This window comes from Takifugu rubripes, chromosome 5 (genome assembly GCF_901000725.2).
Source record: "Takifugu rubripes chromosome 5, fTakRub1.2, whole genome shotgun sequence".
Lineage (NCBI taxonomy): Eukaryota > Metazoa > Chordata > Actinopteri > Tetraodontiformes > Tetraodontidae > Takifugu > Takifugu rubripes.
In genome coordinates this window covers 7,030,053-7,051,473 of record NC_042289.1, presented here as the reverse complement: position 1 = coordinate 7,051,473, position 21,421 = coordinate 7,030,053, and the positions used below count along the sequence as shown (strand labels likewise).

The following is a 21,421-nucleotide window of genomic DNA, read 5'->3' as shown; positions in this document are numbered from 1 at the left end:
AAATACATTCTGAGTGACATTTAGAAAACATTCAAACATCACTCCAGCCTCTTCTTGCAAAACATCGGCAGTGGCGCACGAGAGTGGGAGGTAGGTACTAATGAGGACACCACAACATTCCTAAAGTTAGGGCCAGAATAAGATGTTACAATGAGAAATAGGACATGCACTCAGCTGCAGGGCTCAGGTGGAACCTTGTGATTAGTTTTTTTACAATGAGTGGATGAGGAGGAGAGGGGCCGGGGAGACCACGCTCCCACAGAGAGCTTAAGGAAGGTTTGAAAATGGGCCTAACTAGAGGAAAGGTCCACGCCCCAACTGCAGAAAAGGTGGACAGAGACAGTGGAACCATCCAAATACTGGTGCCACCCTCACCACACTGCTGCTCTACAGGATTATCAATATTCTCACACCCTCTCATTCCAAACCTAATGGATGATGTCATCACAGCCCCCTCGCTGTGACAGCAGCCCGAAGACAAGATCTTTTTCTTTTTTTTTTCTGGACTGAGCTCCAGTGAGCTGGACTGAAGGAGCAGCTCGTGTCAGAACCGCTGGGGGTTAGAAAAGTGACAGCAAAGGCCAGCTGGTGATGCTGAGCAGCAAGAGGCGGGCGAATCAGGTCTCTAAGCAACTGTTCCTGCACTGCTGGAACCAACAGAGCTGCGCGTGTGTGCAGTTTTTATTTATTTATTTATTTTAGAAAGTTTTGTATTTTTATATTTTGTCAAAATCAGTGTTTTCCGGCAGAGATCAAATGAGTTTACCTCCCAGAGTGAGACGATAGTTGTGTGTCGATAGTTCTGTTGATTTGATACCGGAGTGATCTGTAAAGATGTCCAGAGACAGAATCAGATATATCAGACATGTTGCCATCCCTCACCAAACATGGTTAAATACTGGTAACATATACAGCAAAATCAAACCAACTGCGTTTTTTTTATTTCTTTCACACACGCTTGAGAAATTACAGGTGCGAGTCTGTGGTGACATCTAGCGTTCAGAGAGGTTATTACATCTTATAGCTCTCCAGGACGTTGAGGTCGTTTCAAGAAGTGAAAAACACAGGTGATAATGTATGATATTCAACACAATGTGGGTTTTAAAACTAAAAATGGATTCCGTTGTGGGGGGAGGGGGTAGCCGGGTCGCGGAAGACCTTTGACCTTTTACTGATTTACAAAAGGATTCAGTCTCATGGATGCCATGCATAGTTTCTGCGAAATATTTCCAGAAATGAATTATGAATTCAGATCCTTCTTAAATAAAACTAAATTGTCATTACTACTATTATTGTTATTGTTCTTATCATCATTATCATTATTGTTGTTGTTATCATTAGTATCATCATCATCATGTGGTTTTATTTTGATGCCTCGTGGTTGCTGCGCCTTTACTGTGAAGGTCAGACCCTCTTACTTCCTGTCTCCGTGCGTCTTTACCAAGAGACTCCACACGGCTGCGCATCCCTGGCCGGAGCTGTCAGGGGGTAGAGAAGAAAACAAAACAAAACTGAGAAGATCTGGAGGAAGGCTGACCGGATCTGAGGAACTGTTCCCGAGTGATCGCGGAGTCAAGAGCCGACGGGCGGCTGCTGCTCCGGGACCCGAGCGACCGCCTGAGCGCGACTTTTTCTACACTAGTTTTGATTTCTCCGTGGGGAAGTTGACCAAGCTGAAACCTTGGAGAACCTCGTGAGAACCTCGTGAGAAGCAGTGTGATCTGATGAAGTGCGCTCCCCGCTGAATCGGTGTCTTTGCAGATCTGTCAACCTTCGCCCGACTCCTCGCTGCCGCCGCCGCCGCCTCAGGGGGACTATGTTGGTCAAAGAGTACCGGATCTGCATGCCCCTCACAGTGGAGGAGGTAGGTGACTTGTCCCCTCTTTAACCCCCACCCCTCCTGTAACGAAGCAGCGGAGATGCGGGTCCTTCCCGACCTTTTACCCCCGCAGGTTCGGTGCTGAAAGTTGCGGGCGCGCCGATCGGGCACCGCGCGGCGGCGCTGCCGCTGCCTCCCTCGCGTGTGTTTTTATTTGCTGCAGGAGCGCTCGTAAACAACAGCAGGGAGCTCAGTGGAGGACATGTGGGTCGGAACACTTTCTCCATCTTCCACTGCACTTTTCCTGACTTCTTCCCTGCTGTGCGCGCGGTTACGTAACAGCTGCCCGATTTTCTACGCGTCACGTGAACCAGCGCCGATTATTGTCTGTTTACGTGCAGCTGCACGAGGGATCTGCGACTTCTGCTGCACCAGCGACTCATGTTCCCGAACATCCTTTTGCACATTCTCCCTGCTGCTTGATGCCCCCCCCCCCCCCCCCCCCCCCCCCCCCCCCGCGTTCCGGTGTCAGCTGCACCACACCGGGGGACGCTCTGCTGATGGGTTTTATCCAGTTTGCTCCTGTCATGAAGGTTCCACGCCCCATTTAACCTCAGTCATGATGTGACCCGAGTCCCCGCTGAATACATGTGTTGCTAAAGTCTCACACTCTGGCAGGTGAGGACTGAATTGGACTCATTTTAAGTTTTTCTTTATCTCTTTTTTTTTCTCAGCCAGAAGCAAGAACAGCCTCATCTATAGTCTGTGTTGATCCCGGTCTTTCCCGATTGTCCGTCCCTGAAGCGGTTTCATGTTTATAATTACCAGGATGCCTCTTCATCATGTCCTGACCTGCGGCACATCGGCTTTTTCGCCCCAGCGGTGATTGACGACACTGTTTTTCCTAAAGGCTGCTACATCTTCGGCTGTAATAATTGGGTCCATTGATTGGCCGACTGGCTTCACTAATGAACGACCGTGATTTGTTTATCCTACCAACAGTTTCCAGCAATGCCAGGGCGTGCGGGAGCCCACGGAAAGCTGGAAATCGGGGTCTTTCAGCGATGCGTGACGAACAGGCGGCCCGCAGCCAACGCGTCATGTCCTCCCGGTGATCAACCGTGATGAGCGAATGATTCATGTGTATGCGGTTCTCCTGGAGACCGATGAGGGGGTTGCCTGGGCCGCAGTGACAGGGCGGGTGATTAGGTTGCACGTAGCTGGCACCGGATAATCACAGCCAGGGTGAGAAAAAGGATTACGCCGCTAAACCAAGAGGGAAAAAGCTGCGGCAACACATCTGGATAGCAACACTAGCTGCTACTTGACTAAAGTGCTTTGTGGTTGTAGGCTGCTATGGCGACGAGGGTCCTCAACACGCTGTTTATCATTAGCATTTCTTGTGCACCTGTCGTGACTTCCTCATAGCCTGGAGTGAAACGTGGATGTTATAGAAGGATTTCCTGATGGATTCGAGACGATTCTGGACGTTTTGACATCGCCATGCTGTCATTTAGAAGCTATAAAGTGTGCACAGGGTCCCAGCATCAAGTAAGGGTCCCAACCAATTGGTACCCATGGTGTGGGCTCATCCCCATTCTGGAAGAGGAGCTGATGCTGATGTTTAGGGTATTAAAGCCTTCTGCAGCATCGGCCGGCCGCTGTGAGGTCAGTCTCTGGGGTGTCCCTCCATATGTTCGTGCCCCACAGCACGAGGGCTTGTTTACGTCCCCAGACAGGCGGCAAACAAGATGCTCGTTCCCTCCTCGGGTCCCAGATGAGCTCGTAAACTCAGCCAGACAGCGACCGGCCTCAGAGGCAGAAGACAGCTGTCTGAGAGAGAGAGGGAGAGAGCAGAAAGCCTCCGAAATCGCGACTTTGTTTTATGAATTTGTCTCTCGTTTTGCTGGGAAACAAGGACACGGCAGTTTGGTTCACATTCACCTGTCAGTCTCCATCACGATGAAACTCGGTTGAACTTCCAGAAGACTCCTTTAAAACGAGCTCACGACCGCCACCGACGTGCGGCCGAGCGCCGTTTTATTTTTCTCGTTGCCATCCATTATTTTTGGGGCCTAAATTTAGCAGGTCTGTTCCATAGGCTGCAACATGGCGTGAAATTCTTTGCCGTCCCGAACAGCACGCGGTGATGTCGTAAGGATATGTATAGCGCGGAGACATTCTTCCCTGGTAGTAAGAGGTCGTGGCGACGCTGCTGTCGGCGTTTAGGGCGACGGCAGCTTAGTAACAAAAAGTTCACAGACGACTTCATACCAAAAAGTTTCTGGGGACTTTTCTGTGAATTCATGGCTGTGAGCTGAAATGTGAAGTGGGAGGCGGGACGTGGGGGGACCAGACCCAGCTGGGACGTGGAGCCAGAGGCCCCCTGCAGGTGTGATTAGACGTTCTCATTTTGAAAGTGTTGACTGTGTCCCCGTCTACGTTGGCCCCAAATTCAAGTTTTTTTGAGCAGCAATATTACAGATGGCGCCTGTGAGGGCCCTAAAGCACAACTTTAATTAATTCTGATTCATTGTAAAGAACAAAGGTCCCGCCGGGCTGCCTGGAGCGTGTAAACCGTGGCGTTCCGAAATGAAACAGCTAATAAGGGCTCCATGAAAAAAGAAAAGCAGACAAACTCTCTTATTTCTATTTGGAAGTCTGCCTTTTTCCGTGACATCTGCCGTGCCCGTGGCGCCCCTGCGCGCCGTGGAAGCAGTGACACATTATTAGCTGTCCCACTGTCATTGTTCCGACACCTCTGAAGAATGGAGACTTCAATCCCAGTAGAACGGCAGCCTCGTTGATAAATTATTTCTTTTGCGATCCAGCTCCAGAGCTGAAAAGGCACCACGAGTTGGGTTTTTTTTCTTCTTAAAGTTCGCTTCTTGTTTTGCTAGGTCAGCTCAGGATGGTTCTTTCATCGGCGTTAGACGGAAACTAGATTATTCTGCCTTACGTGAGTAAAGCAACACGGCTTTTTAACACATCCCCTTGTTAGCGCTGCATCATTCCCAGGATCCACACCGCCCGCCACTCGGCTCTCTTCGGGATCTCTAATTATCGCCGTGTGGATATAAAACTGTAGACACAGGGATTACCAGCACATGTGGCTTCCCAGCCGTCCCAGCTGACCTCCACAGATTGGAAATTGCTCAGCCGGCGCTGCCGTTGACAAGGAAACCAGCCACAGTCGGGATCACTCGGATCACAGACGCTGCGAGTGTGCACTCACGGTGCCGGCAGTGGCCACGTTTCACAGCTCTGCTGGAGCACGCAGCCTCCATTTTCCACATGCCGACATGGAAAAGCATAAGCAGAGACAAGGGGGGGTGGAGGGCAGAGCCAATATTACAGGTATGGAGGAGCGATGAGAAGAACCACAGATGAGAGGAACCACAGATAGAAGAACCACAGATGAGAAGAACCACAGATGGTTTCAGCGACTAAAAATCTTTCAGTCGCCAGATTTCCCGCACTACTCTGATTTTATTGGCAGGCGTCGGTTTCTTCGGCTCCTCACAACACTAAACACCAAAAGAGAGACGCATACACTTGAAAAGCTGAATTTTCAGAGTCCGCAACCCAATTGTAGAGTTCCAGCAGTAAAATGGAGCGGAAATTAAAGGGTATTTATTTGAGATTGTTCAAATAAAGGCAACAACAACAAATACGGTGAGATAAGGAATAGCTGGGAGTGATCCTGACAGTCAACGTCAACTTCAAACTGTGCTGTTGACACTATGATCTAACCTAATGTGAGTATTTTTAGCACATTCGCTATATTTGAGGCCCCTCCGGCGAGGGAGGTTAGCATGGACACAAATATAGCATGGAGTAGCATTAGCGTACATCACAGCAGCTGCTGAAGAAATGCACCCATCCTCGCTCGCACCAGCGCCGCAGGTCGATGGCCATTATTATGTCACGGTGAGGGCAGAGGGCACGACCTCTGTGACCCTGGAACGGCATTTGTAAATGCTGTAAGAGCTTTAGCTTTTGTCTTGTAATTACGCTCCCCCGCAGGTGCACAGCAGCTCTTGTATTTCAGCGCGTGGCTCAAGGGTACTTCAACTACTGCCCCAGCACCTCAGCGACAGCTGCTCACAGCGCTCGTAAAGTTCACAAGGGAGCTCAAGCCCTCCAGTTTCAGCTCAGAGTCCGAAAAAGGATTGGATTATGATCGGTTTGGCCACGAGGTCACCGTGGCTAAGGGATCAGTCACATACATGAACGCTGGAGGAAAGGTCATTCAGAGAGAGGTCGGGGGGAGGGGTGAACGTCATTGTTGATCTGCAGGGAAAAGCCGAAGGCCGAGCAAGAGACGGGCCGTGGTGTTGGTCACCTTCACCCTGGATACAGGCGGGTTGGTACTGAACACCAGGACGACCTACAACGACTTGTGTATTTATGGTGTGTTCACAGTGGCTAAATTAGCTTAACGATGCAAACATTCTGTAAAAGCGTCTCCCTTCGGAGACTGGGAGTGAGTGGTCCAGGTGTGTCCACTGGTGTTTCTTACTACACAAACATAGGTTGATGGCACACGCAAACCTGATCCGGCAGCTCAAGGGCTGAATGGGTGGAATCTCGCCCCTGGCCATGCGCTCTTTAGCATCACAGGTTTAAGCTAATTTGGAGGCCATGTGATTAAAAAAAAAAAAATCCCGAACGTTGAACCACAATAAGCACAAATAGTGGAGCGGCCGGCTCGTCTCTGTAATTAATTTAATTTTAACAATTGACTGATCCATAGTCCCAGTTCTAAGTGTCACCTGTCAGGCCGTGACGCACTGCCACGGCGTCCTAATGCGACGTGCCCAGCTGCTCCCCCTCGGATGCTGCGTCCCGTCCCATCACTCCGCCGACACGTCAACCGTGGATCAGCACAAAATTCTATTCTCCGAATCAATCGTTTCCTCTTGTTTAGACAGGATGTTGGCGCTGGGTGGGCGGAGGCCTCAGTGGGACGGGAAGGGAGCGGGGAGGACAGGACCAGGACACACACCTTCCGGTTCAGATTAGAAGGGCGATGCCGGCGCTGTGATGTACATAAAGTGATTTATTTTATTGTTTTCGGATGCGTGCGGATGCAGCTTTCTAACTGAATTTCCTCTTCACTTCGCTCTGCTTGTGTCCCGCCTGGTTAAAAACATCTTAATCCTCCTCGTGGGCCAGAACTTTAATCTGATTTTGGCTGTAAGGTGCCGTTTAATCTTCTGGTCCCGGTTGCCTGTTTTTACCTGTAGAGGGTGAACTCCAGCATCCCCAGTGACCCAGACTGGGATTAGGGAAGAGGCAACAATAACTGGTCGGAAGAGCGGCGTCTTGGAGGTCAGGCCCGACACATGAGCCAGGACGAGAGTTGGGATTATTCCTTCTTCTCCCGTTCGTTCTGGTGCTTCTCCATCCCCGTCCCAGCGTGGACGTTCCAAGCACACTGTGCTCTCTCTGTCTATTCATTATGGATGTGATGGGTTTTCCCCCCAGCAAACAGAAATCCAGCCTGCTCCAAAACACTCCAGGGTGGAGCAGAAGTGGGGGAGGGGTTATGTAATCTGGAGCAAGAACCAAACTAATCCTGAGAAACGATGATAAAACAACCTACTTGGTTTGTTTTTCCAAGGATTCTTTTCTAATACTGGTGTTTTTAAGCTGTTGCATCACCAATTACTTGTTTTTCATGAGAATAACCCACCATACAACAATAGGCGAGGAGCTTTCTAATTGGGGGGTCCACTGGGCCTTCCTCTCAGACGTAGACTCACCGAGGCCCCGGCGTTTATGATCCATCTTGAAGCGCGCCGGAGCACGGAGCCCCGTCCCGCCTGTGAATCCAAATAACAGTGCGAATTCACTGATCTTAAGTAGTCGTAAAAAACGAAAACATCCATTGGCCGCCGAGGAGAAACCTGTGGAAACCTGTGCCGTATCTGCCCAAAAGGGAAGTTGGCAGAGCGGGGAGGCGCGAGAAGAAAGTGAAAAGTAAAGAAAACTGCCGGTGGGTGTGTGTTGGGGGGGGGGGGCAGACAGCCGTCAGACAGACATCAGTCAAATGCATCTGAAGGTTCCTGAATACTTTTACTCTGCCGCTCTTTTATTCCAGCTCATCTGCCTCAATCCAGCCGCATCAGCCTCAATCTCGCCTGTTAAGTGCAGGCGTGGGGGCGTGGGGGCGTGGGGGGGGGGGGGGGGGGGTGGTGCATATTACAGTGGTTCGTACCGAGCGATCTCAGCATTACGCAATCTCTGGCAGGGTGACCTCAGACGCTGCGGAGAAGAGACGAGAGGGTTTGGGAAGGAAGGCAGCCCGGACGGGAGGGAGCTCTCCAACAGGATGAATAAGTTCTGCCCATTTACGCATCTTTGAAAGTTTAAATATTCTCTTCTCTTCTTGAGTGGTTTTAGTGGAACTTTGACAACACGCGACGGTGTCACTCCAGCTTTGATTCATTCAGAAAATCTGCTTATTTTCCACAGCGTTGCACTTTTAAACCATAGAAACGGCGCCCCTGGGCTCCCTTCACGTCTCCATTCCAGCATGAAATTCAGATCTGGGGCTCTTAGTGGCTGCATATTTTTGCACTACCAGTAGAGGAGGGTGAACTTTATTATCCCTGAAAGATGAAGAGTAGCAGATCCACACTTAAACACCCACTTCTTTTTGCTCTTTTTAATCTAAATCCGCTTCCCTCCGGTGGAATCGCAGGTGCGGGGTATTAACATAAATCCTAAAATTATGGAATTTTTAGAGAACAGCCTTTAAAATCCAATAAGAGCAATAAAAAAGGAGTTCACGAACCCAAACATCACTTGCTGTGAATTAGCGGTTAGCTGGCCTGTTGTGTTCTTCTTCTTCTCATATTTCACAATCGGTTGTGGTGTGGCGGCGTCCTGCAGATCTTTGCTGCCGCCGTGGCGTCACCGCTGCCTGGCTTCTGCCAACACCACAGTTCCAGCCCAGACGTCCCTAATTATTGTTTGTGAGTTCCTTAATCACACATTGCCATGTTCTCGCTCCCATTGTTTGCTATTATGTCTCATTCCTGCTGACAGCGGTCGTTAAAGCCTCCGGCGTTTGACCTTCCTGAATGTCCGACGTGTCGACTTGGCGTCTTCCTCCGTTTTTGCCTACGTCAGCGCTCCGTAACTAGATTCGGTTGGACGATCCAGCGTCACCTGCGCCTCTCCTCCAGGCTCGTCTTCCTCTCAGATATCGCCAGCATGGCCGTCCAGCTGGCGCGGCGTGACAACCGCCCGAGTCACCTGACTCCCTCTCTTGGCCCCGCCCCTTCAAGGATCTGTGCAGCACGTATGGAAAACAGCAGCACCACTGAAGCAGATGTTACTATAGATGAGATGATACCTCACTCCCTTTCTTATACACAGATCTCAAGGAATCCTGTTGCTAGGGTTTCTTCTTCCAACCACGCCCCCTTTTTGGCTCAGCAACATATTTTGCATTGAAGCATCGCGGAGGCGTTTTTGGAACGATGGTGACAGCATATTGACAGCATAGTTGGATGAAACCCAGTTTTTAGCCTTATATCGGTACTGTTTGCGTGCCGGCCGTTGATAAGCGCGCACGCCCTGAGTTGTTAACGCAGCCACCTTAAGTGTAAACAGCAACAACATGTGTGTTGAGTTCTTCTTACTTCAGAACGCAGAGCTCCTCCATTCACACACACGCGGAGCCAAAGCTGGACCTTTTTATCTCTGCAGGGGCACAAATACGACGCGCTGACAGGCGCAATGATTCTGTGGCTGAATTTTAATTACCTGTTTCCATTTTGTTCGAGGTGTGAGACTGTTTGTGTGTGTGTGTGTGTGTGTGTGTGTGTGTGTGTGTGCGTGTGCGTGTGTGTGTGTGTGTGTGTCTGTGTGTGTGTGTCTGTGTGTGTGTGCGTGTGTGTGTGTGTGTGTGTTCTGTCAGGATTCTAATCTCGCTCTCGCAGTAAGGGCTCCCCGGCTGTGACACAGTGACCACCGCGGCTCCACCACCTGCCGCCGCCTCAGAGCGGACGAGGACTCGGCACCTCCGCCCACCAGTTCAGTCTCTCCGCTTTACTCCCGCGTTTGAGGCGGAGGGGAAACGTTGAAGGGTTTCACACGTGCGGAGAAGTTTGTTTTCTGTCTTTTAGCTTCTGACTGAAGCTAAAAACTGAGTTTTGACATTTTCAGAGATGCACTTATTCATGTTTTTGCAGGGGTGAAGATTGAATTACGCAGTCAGGCCTGTGCTGGACGCTGTGTCATAGCAATACCGCCCCCCCCCCCCCACACACACACACACACACACACACACACACGCCTGCTGCGTTCAGGTGGACTGGGCTGTTATATCGAATGTCCTGGTCTGAAGCGGTGCAACATCGTGGGAGCTTCAGTGCTGGATGCTCATGCGCTGGTGCTGCAGCTGGGTCTCATCCTTCTTCTGTCTTTTGAATTATTCGTTTCCTTATTCATGCAGAAATCCTCGGAGGCGGTGATGCCTTCACTGTGCCAGCCGGTTTGGGAAACCAGACACTTCCAAAGATGTGACAAAAAAGTTGCAATAAACACCTTATGAGTCCCGTTTAACTGTTTAACTTTATCTTTGCTCAATATCAGAGGGGAAATGGTGATTACATCTATCTATCTATCTATCTATCTATCTATCTATCTATCTATCTATCTGTCTGTCTGTCTGTCTGTCTGTCTGTCTGTCTGTCTGTCTGTCTGTCTGTCTGTCTGTCTGTCTGTCTGTCTGTCTATCTATCTATCTATCTATCTATCTATCTATCTATCTATCTATCTATCATGCCAACAGTTGTGAAGTCGATAGCTCAATGCCGCCGTCGTCCCCTTTGGGAGCAATCTGTCGTCCCTTTGCTCTTGATGGAAAACATTTGACATTCTAATACAGGAACCAACGACCTCATTTTGTTTACTAGTAAACGCTCTTCCCGCTCCACTATCACGTTTCTCTTCCCTTCATCCCTTCGCCTCTGGCTGGACGTACAGTCACATGACCACATCCTTCTCCTTTTTCTTCTGTTAGCTTAATGCAGCTATCATTGGCTGCAAAGTGTGTGTGTGTGTGTGTGTGTGGTTGTTAAGTTCTAAATGAGCCTCCGGCACGTCGGCATGGAGACCGGATAGGTTTTCCGAGTTGTGGAAATAGCCCTCGCGGGCCGTTGGAAACCTCCATCCCGGAGCATTCCTGCTTCAGTCGTTTTCCAAAAGCATCGAAAATAGTTTCCGTGTGACGTGCCGCCAAATGTGGCGGGTCCAAGTGGGTCAGCGGGCGATGAGTGACAGTTGTGGGTGCTGACTGATGTACCGTGGGGGGGGTGGGGGTCTGTTCTGATGCTGTTACTATTGTGGACACCGACATGGGCCGGCGGTCACTCTGCTGACAGGTCGTAATCCTGCAGATTGTTTCCACGTCTTTGGTGGGGGTGTTAATCTCGCCGAGCCTATTTTAAAAAATCGTTCTGTTCTGACATTTCCAGGACGGTTCTGTTCATAGCCGTTAAGGCCTGAGAACCTTCATCACAGCTGTTGATGGACCTAATCCATCCACTGTCAATCTTGGGATTATTGATTTGCATTTCTCCTCTCGGCCTTTCAGTACCGGATCGGTCAGCTCTACATGATCAGCAAACACAGCCACGAACAGAGCGAACGCGGGGAGGGCGTGGAGGTGGTCCAGAATGAGCCGTACCAAGATCCTGAGCACGGGTCGGGACAGTTCACCGAGAAACGAATCTACCTCAACAAGTGAGTTCCTATTCTGCATCCAGGGGAAAATGTGACCTCTGTAAATGTGACATCCAAGCACAGAATGTGGCATTGGAGAAAACATTATTTTGGTATTTGTTTACTTGTTTGTGTTCAGGGAAAATGTCTTTCAATTTTCCATATGTGTCCTTAAATATATGTAAAAGACCTGGTACCCACCTGCAAGTGACTCACATTGTAAATGATGGCGTCTCTTATTTGAAGATGGCTTCGTCATGGTTACGGTGACCTGTCCAGGGGGTATTCCTTCCTCACCCCTGGTGACCGCTGGGGTAAACCACCCCCCCCCCCCCCCCCCCCCATAACAGACCACCACTTGGGCGCGTCTGTCAACAGAGGCTGATGGACAAACGGATTAAAGCCTGTTTGTTTTAGCCTGAGCGGACACTTAACTTACCGAGCTGAGCTAAAGTTAGCGAGCATCCTCGCCCTCTCTTGTTTACATTACACGGATCACAGATCCGAGGTCGCGCGTTCCACCCGTCACCTTCACGTCAGTCAACACCATCCAGCCGTTGTGCACATCTGTCCAGCCCGAGGTTCCCGCCGAATGGGTTCCTCTGCTCCGTTCAGAAAAACAACACCGCCTGCCGGCTAAATTTCACGCTCACATTGAATTCTTTCTGCAGGATTGTGGGTAATTACACCTCTACAGCGGTTCATACGCATTTCAGAGGAGAATTTTAAGAGCAGCCCACAGACACACCGCCATTGTCCAAAACGAGTTCCTAATGAAGCAGACCGTTCTTTGGTAGAACGCCCACTGGTACTACCAGCCTGTTCAAACAGGTTCAGTAAATCCACTCAGGAGCAGGAGCAGGTAAGGTGGACGTATTTAGAGAGGTGACAATCTGACGGATAAAATCCGAAATAATCACAGTTCTCAGCCAGAATCAGCTGTTGTGACCAGCCGGACGGGCGCGTGCCAGGTTTCCACTGGACGCCGCTCCAACCGCAGCGCTTGTGTTTCCACCAGCAGCACGTGTGGGATGTGAGTCAAGCGTCGATCGTGGTCGGGCCCGCTTCGCTCACGTTCCAAAGCTAAGCATCGCAAAACAATAACAAAGTCCGTACTCAGGGGTGTTTGTCCACTCCAGGCCACCGTAGAAACATGGCAGATGAACGTTCTAGCACCCAGGGACGGGGGACCCTCCTCCTTATTGTCGGGTGATTGGAACCACAAGTTATATGTCTTATTTTTAATGAAAGAGAAGAACTCTCAGTGTGTGTGTGTGTGTGTGTGTGCGTGTGTGTGTGCTGGGTGCGTGCGGGGGTGTGGTCAGTGAATGTGATGGATAATTTGGGCCGACGCTGTTGGATGTCGCACCTGCCTCCCTCCACCTACAGACCACCTGTTCTAATGTTAAAGCAGCAGCCTGTGGGTGTGTGTGTGTGTGTGTGTGTGTCTGTGTGTGTGTGTGAGAGAGAGAGAGAGGGAGAGAGAGAGGATGGATGCTCTCCGGGGTGTTTGACAGTCTGTTGGAGAGTGCTCAGAGGGAACCTTCTGTCTCATGTTTCGGTGTCTCAGTTTTAGTTTGAAACAGTAAATTGCAGAGAAAATAAACGCTGAAACCGACACTGACTTAATGAATCGGGGGGATTAATGAGGCTACAAACACGACGATTAGTAGAACTGAATTATCTTGGTGTCCAAATGGTTCCAGTTCTTGTATCTCCGCCATGGCCGCCCCCTGTTACAGCGCTGCACCTGTGATGCGCGTCACCTTCAGTGTGTTTCCTCACCCCCTTGTTTTGGTGTGTTTGTGTGTGTTTCAGTAAGCTGCCCAGTTGGGCCAGAGCAGTGGTCCCCAAAATTTTCTATCTGACAGAAAAGGCTTGGAACTACTACCCGTACACTATCACAGGTAAACCTTTATGACACCTCAGGTACAGGCGAACACTGCGTACGTTGACATTTTATTAACTTGGATGCTATAATAACATGTTGCCTCCTGCCTCAGAGGTATGTGGTTGTCATGTGGCCAGTTTCCATGGAAACCACGGAGTGTCGGGCACTTTACCTGGAAGATTACAGCTGTCTTATTAAGCTAATAATCGGATATTACTAATGTATGCGCGATGGCACCTGCTCAGTTAATATCCAAACGAACCCGCTCCGTTCGTTTAATTCACTGTTTTTGGTTTTACCTGTTGATTTGATGCGTATGAATGCAACAGGAGATGCTAATGTTCCTCTCATTTCTCCTGTGCTGCGCCATTGGTGTCACCCATCATCCCTCCCTGCCCGTCACACCGATGGCTTCCGCGGGGGCAGAGTACACGGTGAGTGGTGCCGACGCAAAACTGCTCGCGCTGAATAACACTTTCTTTCAAAAGCTTTTCACCAGAGGTCAAAGGGCAAAGTAGCTGTATTCACACCAAGCATAGCGGGTATATTCTGTCCTGTCTACCTCAAAGTGTTTGTAAGGATTTATAACACTAAACAGAAGAAATACAATAATTCATGGTCATTATCTGAGAGAAACTAAACACATCTGATAACTTTAAAACATAAAACGCACAAGATAAAATCAGAAATGAACACAACGAGCAGGTGGAAGGGCAGAGAACGCTCCATCCTTTTGTACAGGAGGGGGACAGGATGCAGGGACAGGTGAGGAGGACTCATGGAAGACAAACAGGAAACCCATTTATATGAGGATGACCTGTAGAAAACAGTTTTGTTTTCCTGTTTTCTTTTTTAAAACATGACATGTTTAGATTGAAACCGTTTGAAAAACGCTGTAGTTTCCACATCCGGCCACAAGTGGGCGCTGTGCTTCGCGTACAGACGCTTCCTACAAACGGGCACACAGAAAAACAACTCTTATCTGAGACACCAGGTTACCATGGCGATGTAGCCTGTATCAGAAGCTAATAACCAAAACTCCGGGGTACAATATAGGGAGCAAATGAACTCCGATCAGAGCAGAAACAACACTTCTTCCTCGCCGGCTGTGCCGACCCGTCCTGTCGATATCGGCTAATCAAGCCAAATTCCCCTTTAAAACGTCAGAAACCCTGCAGCTCTCGACAGGATCCATCGACTGTTGCTGGGATTAGTGCAGCATTAACCGATGGCAGCGCAGGAACATCGGTTGAGTCGACTGAAAATCGGGGGGGGTTTGTCTCTCGATGTGAGAAACTGGTGGTTGACAGAGGTCAGGTCAGATGACATGAAAGCTTTCTTGAGTTAAAATCAGCAGCGAGGGCTGCATAAATGAGGTTTTGCTTCATTAAAACGTGTGCGGGAGCTTAAAAGTGCCACTTGTGATGTTTTCAAAGCAGCGATCATTTGAATAAGAGCCTCAGACCAGACTGAGGTCATTATATTGATGAGGCTCATTTAGGCGGAGAGTAGAGCCATCATGTCTGCGTAGCCCCGCAGTCAGTCCAAACACTGCGATATCTCAGAAAAAAAATGGATTTCAAGTCTACCGAAGATGATGTAACTGCCTCGGAGCACATTTGAGCCCCCTCATCTTGAATTGAACGGCTTTGCCTCTGAGTACCAGTCATCTGCCCAAATCTGGTTTGTCGTGATCACAGTGGGTTTCTGGCACAACAAAGCCTGGTGGAGCACAATAAATATTAGCATGCCAAGTGGCCAGTGCACCCAAAGCTAAATCCATCCAATTAACAAAAAACAATTAAAATAGAGGTGGGGGGTAGGGATTGGTCGTGTTGGCCAATATCTCGTTTTAAAAGAATAAAATTACAAATCAACTGATGACTAATGCCTGAATGATGATGGTAGCACAGCCAAACCATATTTTAGAGCATGAAAACTGAGGTAAAACCCTAAATTTGCAGGCTTTTCCACCTAAAAATTAGAAAACATCAAACAAAGGCATGCTAGTGATGCTCAGTGAGTGCAGACAAATACTCTTTGCTGTTTGTGCTAGTGGCGGCTAACAAGACTTAGCTGTGGGTTAGGCTGGTTTAAAGACACATTATATGAATCAGTTGCAAAACCTGTAAAACAAATCTGTCTGAACACAACCCTGAGCAACCAAAACTTCACCTCAAGGCTAATGGTAGCATTTTAGCATAGCCTAAGATATGGTAACTACAGGCATACTGGCTGAGCCTTTACATCACATGATGGGAATTATCTTCTTCAACTTACATCCATCACACACATCCCTGTAATTCTATCATTGTGAGGACTTCCATAGAGCTTGTACTTAGCCAGCTCCTCACCCTAACCCTAACCATCCCAGCTAACCCCAACCCAATTCTAACCTCAACCTTAGCTTAAACCACGTCTTAAATTTTAATCAGTCATTTCCAGCCAAAACGTCCTCACAAGTAGAAAAGTGTATTTTGGCTTTCAATATGTTGCAAGTGGAACAACACACAGAAAGACACACTGACACTTTATGGGGGCCGAGGGGGCAGTGCTATTATCGCCCCTCTCTCTTTAATGCCTCCTCTTCTGCAGTAACATTAGCTGGGGCATTAGTTTGGTCTGTCTGCGTATCTGTTCCAGGCCTGTTGTCATATCTGAGGAAGAGCCTTCAGGGAGTTTCCCCTCAAACTGAGACACTAAACCTGAATACTTTTCTGGCAGGAACTCATAAAATAAAATAAGAAACGTGGCAAAGCGCTGATATTTGGTCAGCTGCACTGTGCCACGCCAATAAAGAGATATGGTGAAAGGGAGTTAAAAAAAATCAACTTTTTGTGTTCTCTGTGTGTGAGGATAGAGAAGTCTGTATTAAATTAGCTTTCTGATCGTTCCTCTCTCACTGCCGTGTCCTCTGTCCCCTCAGTGCTCCTTCCTGCCCAAGTTTTCTATCCACATAGAGTCCAAATACGAGGACAACAAAGGCAGCAATGACAACGTGAGTAGAGCTCCCAGGATGATGTGACCTGTTTTTCATAAAGACTTCACCACCCCCTGATCTTCTTGTGCACTTTTCTATTTTATTTTCCTTCTCGTCCAGCTAATTGTAAAAGTCATTGAGCCTCTTTGTGGGTTAGTTTGTGATCGCATCAGTCATTCGTGTTTGGATGTCCTCCATAATTAAAGCCTTTTATTAACTGGAGCATTTATTTTCCTATCTGCAAGTCATCAAACATCTCATTAGCATCAGTCTTAATTTCCCTTTACCCATCTGAAAGATGAGCATGTGATCATGCTGGGTGGGAAATAAAACCGCTCACAGAGGTTACACTTTAAAATGCACTGATTAAACACCTTTGTGAGAGGAAGGTCACGGCATTAAATTGCAGCCAGTGTGAAAATGTATGTAATCACTAAATAATTAGAGATGACAATGTCTTTTATTCCATTAAGCTTTGATTTACTTCATTCATCCTTTAACCTCTTCATCTTAATCAGCGCATACAGATTTGATTTATGCAAATACAACAAATAAAAGTACATCGGGGAAGATGAGTGGTGAGGTTGCAGCACATGTGGTTGAGCATTGGAAAGTACTCATTTCTTTCTCGAAGCATCACTTAGCAGGGAGCAGCCACACTTCTGGCGGTTACGCAACCTCTATCCGCGGTGAGGGTGAAAATGGCGGGCTGCAGCGCCACTCTGTGGCGACTCATGGGTATTGCAGTCCGTCTTAATAAGCTTTGACAGCCGGTGGTGTTTTCACATTTGAAAGTGACCATAACACAATGAATGGGTGCTCGGTTGGTGTTGAATAAAGGCTTTTCTCCTTCACATTCACCCAGTTGAGGTACAGCTTGTTTATTTTTTCCCTCTTCCACTGTTCTTTTCTGTCAGCGTCCTCAAGGCGCCTCTCCTTGCCACCCACCATTTTTTTCCCACATTTGAAACACCTTGAAAAAAAAGAAAGTTTGAAGGCTGTAGGAAGTGTGAACATATCCGAGTGAGTCAGGACGAATCTTTCTGAAACCGTGAATCAAAAATCAGCGAGCACACGGCGCTGACGGTGTGAGTCACAGCCGTCCTCACACTTTGTTCGTAACCATTGTCTGAAAGAAAAATGAGACCACGACGTCACATGTAAACCATTCACACACACCCTCCCCCCCCTTTCTTTCTGTGAACATCTTTAAAGTGTAGCTCGGACCCAGACCTGCAGCACATTGTCTGCATACAGCGTGTTATTGACCGCGGTGCTCACACGTCCAACCTGCTTCCTGTGTTCTAGATCTTCGGTGCAGAGCTCAGGGACGAGGAAACAGAAGTGTGGTTCGTGGACATAGCCTATGATGAGATCCCGGAGCGCCACTACAAGGAATCAGAGGTGAGCGGAGTCCAGACAGTGACCTCAGGGCCCCCAAAGGTCAAAGCAATGCGTACACTTGGGCAGCAAACCCACAGGAAGATGGAGAAATGGTGGGAAAGACAGAAGAAGCAGCGTGGGGGTGGACAAATGGAATAGTGTTATCTCTCACTGCCAGCTTGTTTTTTTTTTTGTTTTGACCACCAGCTGGCCATCAGCCTTCTCAGACTGATGGAAATTCATGTTAGCGTGTGGGGGAGGTGATGGACATTAGCTGTGGTGATTTGATATTTGTATGCGTGCGGGCGTGCGCCCATCTATCAGGGCGTGATGGTGATAAAAAGCCGGGCTATTAATAATCAAGGAGGGTCATGATGCCACTGCTGTGGTGTTTTATTATAGACACCCTCACTTATGCACGCACGCATGCACGTGCACCCACACACACCGCCGAGATTTATAGTCTGGTTTTATCTACTCAGAGCTAAGAATAACGCAGACAGCTCGGGAGGGAAAGTGTCACATGATCAAATGTAAATACATTCGTAAAGGCGTTTGGCCACACCAGAGATCATACACACAAACAGGCCTCGAAAAGACAGGATGATCACTAAAAATGTTGTAAATGTAAATTAATAATGTAAATAATATCTCTTTTTTTCCTGACTTTGTTTTGCTCTTCTCTAAACATTCACTCACAGCTTCCAGAGTTCAGTGTCCAACAGGTTGTCATGGGAAAAGATCACTTATAATTAAAGCTGACTCAAGAGGCTTTTACTGATTAATTTTATAGACCCAAGGATGAGCAGCTTCTTATTATGTCACCCCGAATAAAAATGACAAGAGCTTCCAAAACCGAACATCTTGAGCGCCCCCTGCCGGGTGACTGTAGGAACGGATCGCATTTTCGGTCATTCTGCAACCACTTTAGAGCTCATTTTCTGTGCGATGCTGCGTAAAACTGGGCAAAGTTGGGGTCAGACCATGATTTGCAACAGAAGCCAATTGGCACAGGAGTTTATACTGCAGCTCTGCTTCCCTTATTTTGAATATTTGTGCAATAATTTAATAAATAAAACCACTTTAGCACCATATTCCGAGCACCATTCTCAGCAGGTTTGGCAGAACACCAAGTTCAAGAAGTAAAAAAATCCCGTAATTTGTCTTACATAACAGCAAAGTTCGGCAGTTAGGCGATGTCAATGTTACGTCTTTTTATAAAGAAGTTGACACAACGTTCTGGTTAACAAAGAAAAAATGGTCTTTTACCATCTTTTTATTCTTAATCTGCCAAAAACCTTTCCTTTATATTTAGCAGGTGAGATTTTCTCTCTAGATTGGTTCACACACAACATCCCCCCCTCCCCCCCATCCAGGACACATGACCCCCGAGACAAATGAGACTGTGACATAATTAGTCTATGGGGCTGTGATTAATGTACGTTAAGTGTGTGATCAGGCTGTGCAGCCCTGCTGTAGGCGCCTAAATGAATGCAGGTGATCCCGTTCATTAAGCAGGTGTGTGTGTGTGTGTGTGTGCGTGTGTGTGTGTGTGTGTGTGTGTGTGTGTGTGTGTGTGTGTGTGTGTGTGTGTGTGTGAGAGAGAGAGAGAGAGAGAGTGATGGTTGGAATCAACAGTTTGAGCAGCATAATAGCTCTCAGATCCCGAGGAAGAATTGTGATTGTGCTCATTTTTCTCTTGTGTCATGGCTGCAGGACCTGCGTTGCTTCAAGTCGAAGAAGACTGACCGAGGCGTCCTGCAGGAAGGATGGATCAACAGCCAGGACCCCATCATGTGCTCCTACAAACTGGTCACGGTCAAGTTTGAGGTCTGGGGCCTGCAGTCACGCGTGGAGCAGTTTGTGCACAAGGTGAGGTTTGCTGCTATTGTCACATGAGGCGGTTAAGGGGGGGGGGTCCTCACCGAAACCAAACGTTGTGACCCTTAGAAATTGGTGTCGCTGCCAGTCTTATAAGGGGACCAAATCCATCTCTTATCAGCACCTCACATCAGGCAGAGCACATTCTAAACTTTATATCTCTATTTTATAAACTCATCACGTCAGCATCTGTCCCTCGGGTGAACTGTCCCCGTCTCACACACACACACACACACACACACAGGCTCGGTGACACTGTCAGTGACTCACATTCATCACATTAAACTCTTTCTCAGCGGAAGGAAAAGGTTTGAAACGTCTAAATAACCTTCAGAGGAGGGTGACTCCATCTGACTCACACCTCCTCCTTCGCTCCTCCTCCAGGTGATTCGAGATGTTCTTCTTCTGGGACACAGACAGGCCTTCGCCTGGGTGGACGAGTGGATCGGTGAGTTTCTGTGATAGTAATCTGAAAAAGAAAGGTGGGAGTTTGAACCTGCCTCAAATCTTTAGACCCTTTCGTCTTTTATGAGAATGTAAAAAACAAACTCCGCGTCGTCTCCGTGCCAACAGACATGACCATGGAGGAGGTGAGAGAGTACGAGCGTGCCACGCAGGAAGCCACCAACCTCAAGATCGGCACCTTTCCCCCCTCCATCTCCATTTCCGAGACCCCGCTGCCATCCTGCGCCCGCGGTGGGCCCAACAGCGCGCCGTCCACCCCCCTCTCCACGGAGGCTCCCGAGTTTCTGGCGGTGCCGAAGGAGCGTCCCAGGAAGAAGTCGGCGCCGGAGACCCTGACCCTGCCGGATCCTGGCCGCAGGGATTCCATCTTCAAACTGCCAGGCTTCTTTTCCTGGAACTCCAGTCCCCAGCCAGAATGAGACCCCCCCCACCATGAAGGATGCCCGACCAGCACGTCCCACAATGCGATTGCCCCCTCCTCCCCCAACCCTCGGCCGGCTGAAGTGAAGGAGACTTTACGAAGCCTCAGCGACCTCAGCCCCTCCAGCAGACTCTCAGACGGGCGGTCTGATCTCTACAGTCCCGCTCGGCGTCCGCGCTATGGCGTCCTGGCGCCACAGAATGAAGTTCCATCAGTCAGACTGAGAGTCGTGTACATTCCTGGTTTTACCCCACACAAGAGCATCGCCTGAACGGTCCGAGTCAGCCCACAGAAACATGTACAGAATTTCCCTCTCTCGTGGTTAAGCGTGTCCGTTTGTGGTTGGGACTGTTTGACAGCCCCCTTTTGAACACTGTATCGGTGGTGTATGACGGTTTTCACCTGTGGTTGTGTATTCTTACGCTGTATAAACATTTTGGTTGTCAGTACTTTTGGCATACCCGGTGATGCTGCTGCCCCCCCCCCCGCCCCGTCCGGTCGGCGGCAGCGTCCGCTGCCGCACGACTGGGACGTTTCCTGTCATTCTGGTTTGGCTTCAAGGTGGCGTCCTCAGACGTGACGGGCGGCCCACGCATCATAGTGCTGCTGTAACTATCACCGTTTCGTAGGAATTCTGCTGTACTTTAGCGTCAGCTGCTGTTGTGAATGTCGCCACCATCACACCGTTTATCTGCTTCTCCATTAAAAGCGTGAGCACTTTGATTATTCCCACCATTTTTAAGCGTAACGTGACTGTACTTCCACTGTAACTTTAATACTGTATGTAGACCTTAAAATAAATGAATGCGCATTACATCTTATACTTTCAGAGCATTTTTC

At 48.7% G+C, this 21,421-nt stretch overlaps 1 protein-coding gene across 1 annotated transcript; it reads left to right on the top strand.

Moving 5' to 3' along the window:
* The first annotated feature begins 1,331 nt into the window (after positions 1-1,331).
* LOC101080043 (cytoplasmic phosphatidylinositol transfer protein 1-like) lies at positions 1,332-21,393 on the top strand. The gene is made up of 10 exons (XM_029836901.1): positions 1,332-1,693; positions 1,762-1,864; positions 11,433-11,581; positions 13,379-13,467; positions 13,878-13,885; positions 16,378-16,449; positions 17,740-17,835; positions 19,531-19,686; positions 20,080-20,143; positions 20,269-21,393. The coding sequence occupies exons 1-10, from the start codon at positions 1,371-1,373 to the stop codon at positions 20,577-20,579; spliced, it is 1,371 nt and encodes a 456-aa protein (XP_029692761.1). The 5' UTR covers positions 1,332-1,370; the 3' UTR covers positions 20,580-21,393.
* Positions 21,394-21,421: the final 28 nt, after the last annotated feature.

Bases quoted from the DNA above. Each gene is read 5' to 3' on its own strand.
- LOC101080043 (XM_029836901.1), top strand. From the start codon at position 1,371: ATGCCTCGTGGTTGCTGCGCCTTTACTGTGAAGGTCAGACCCTCTTAC. The intron at 11,582-13,378 runs GTGAGTTCCTAT...TGTGTGTTTCAG, and splicing joins AAACGAATCTACCTCAACAA to TAAGCTGCCCAGTTGGGCCA. The intron at 19,687-20,079 runs GTGAGGTTTGCT...CTCCTCCTCCAG, and splicing joins TGGAGCAGTTTGTGCACAAG to GTGATTCGAGATGTTCTTCT.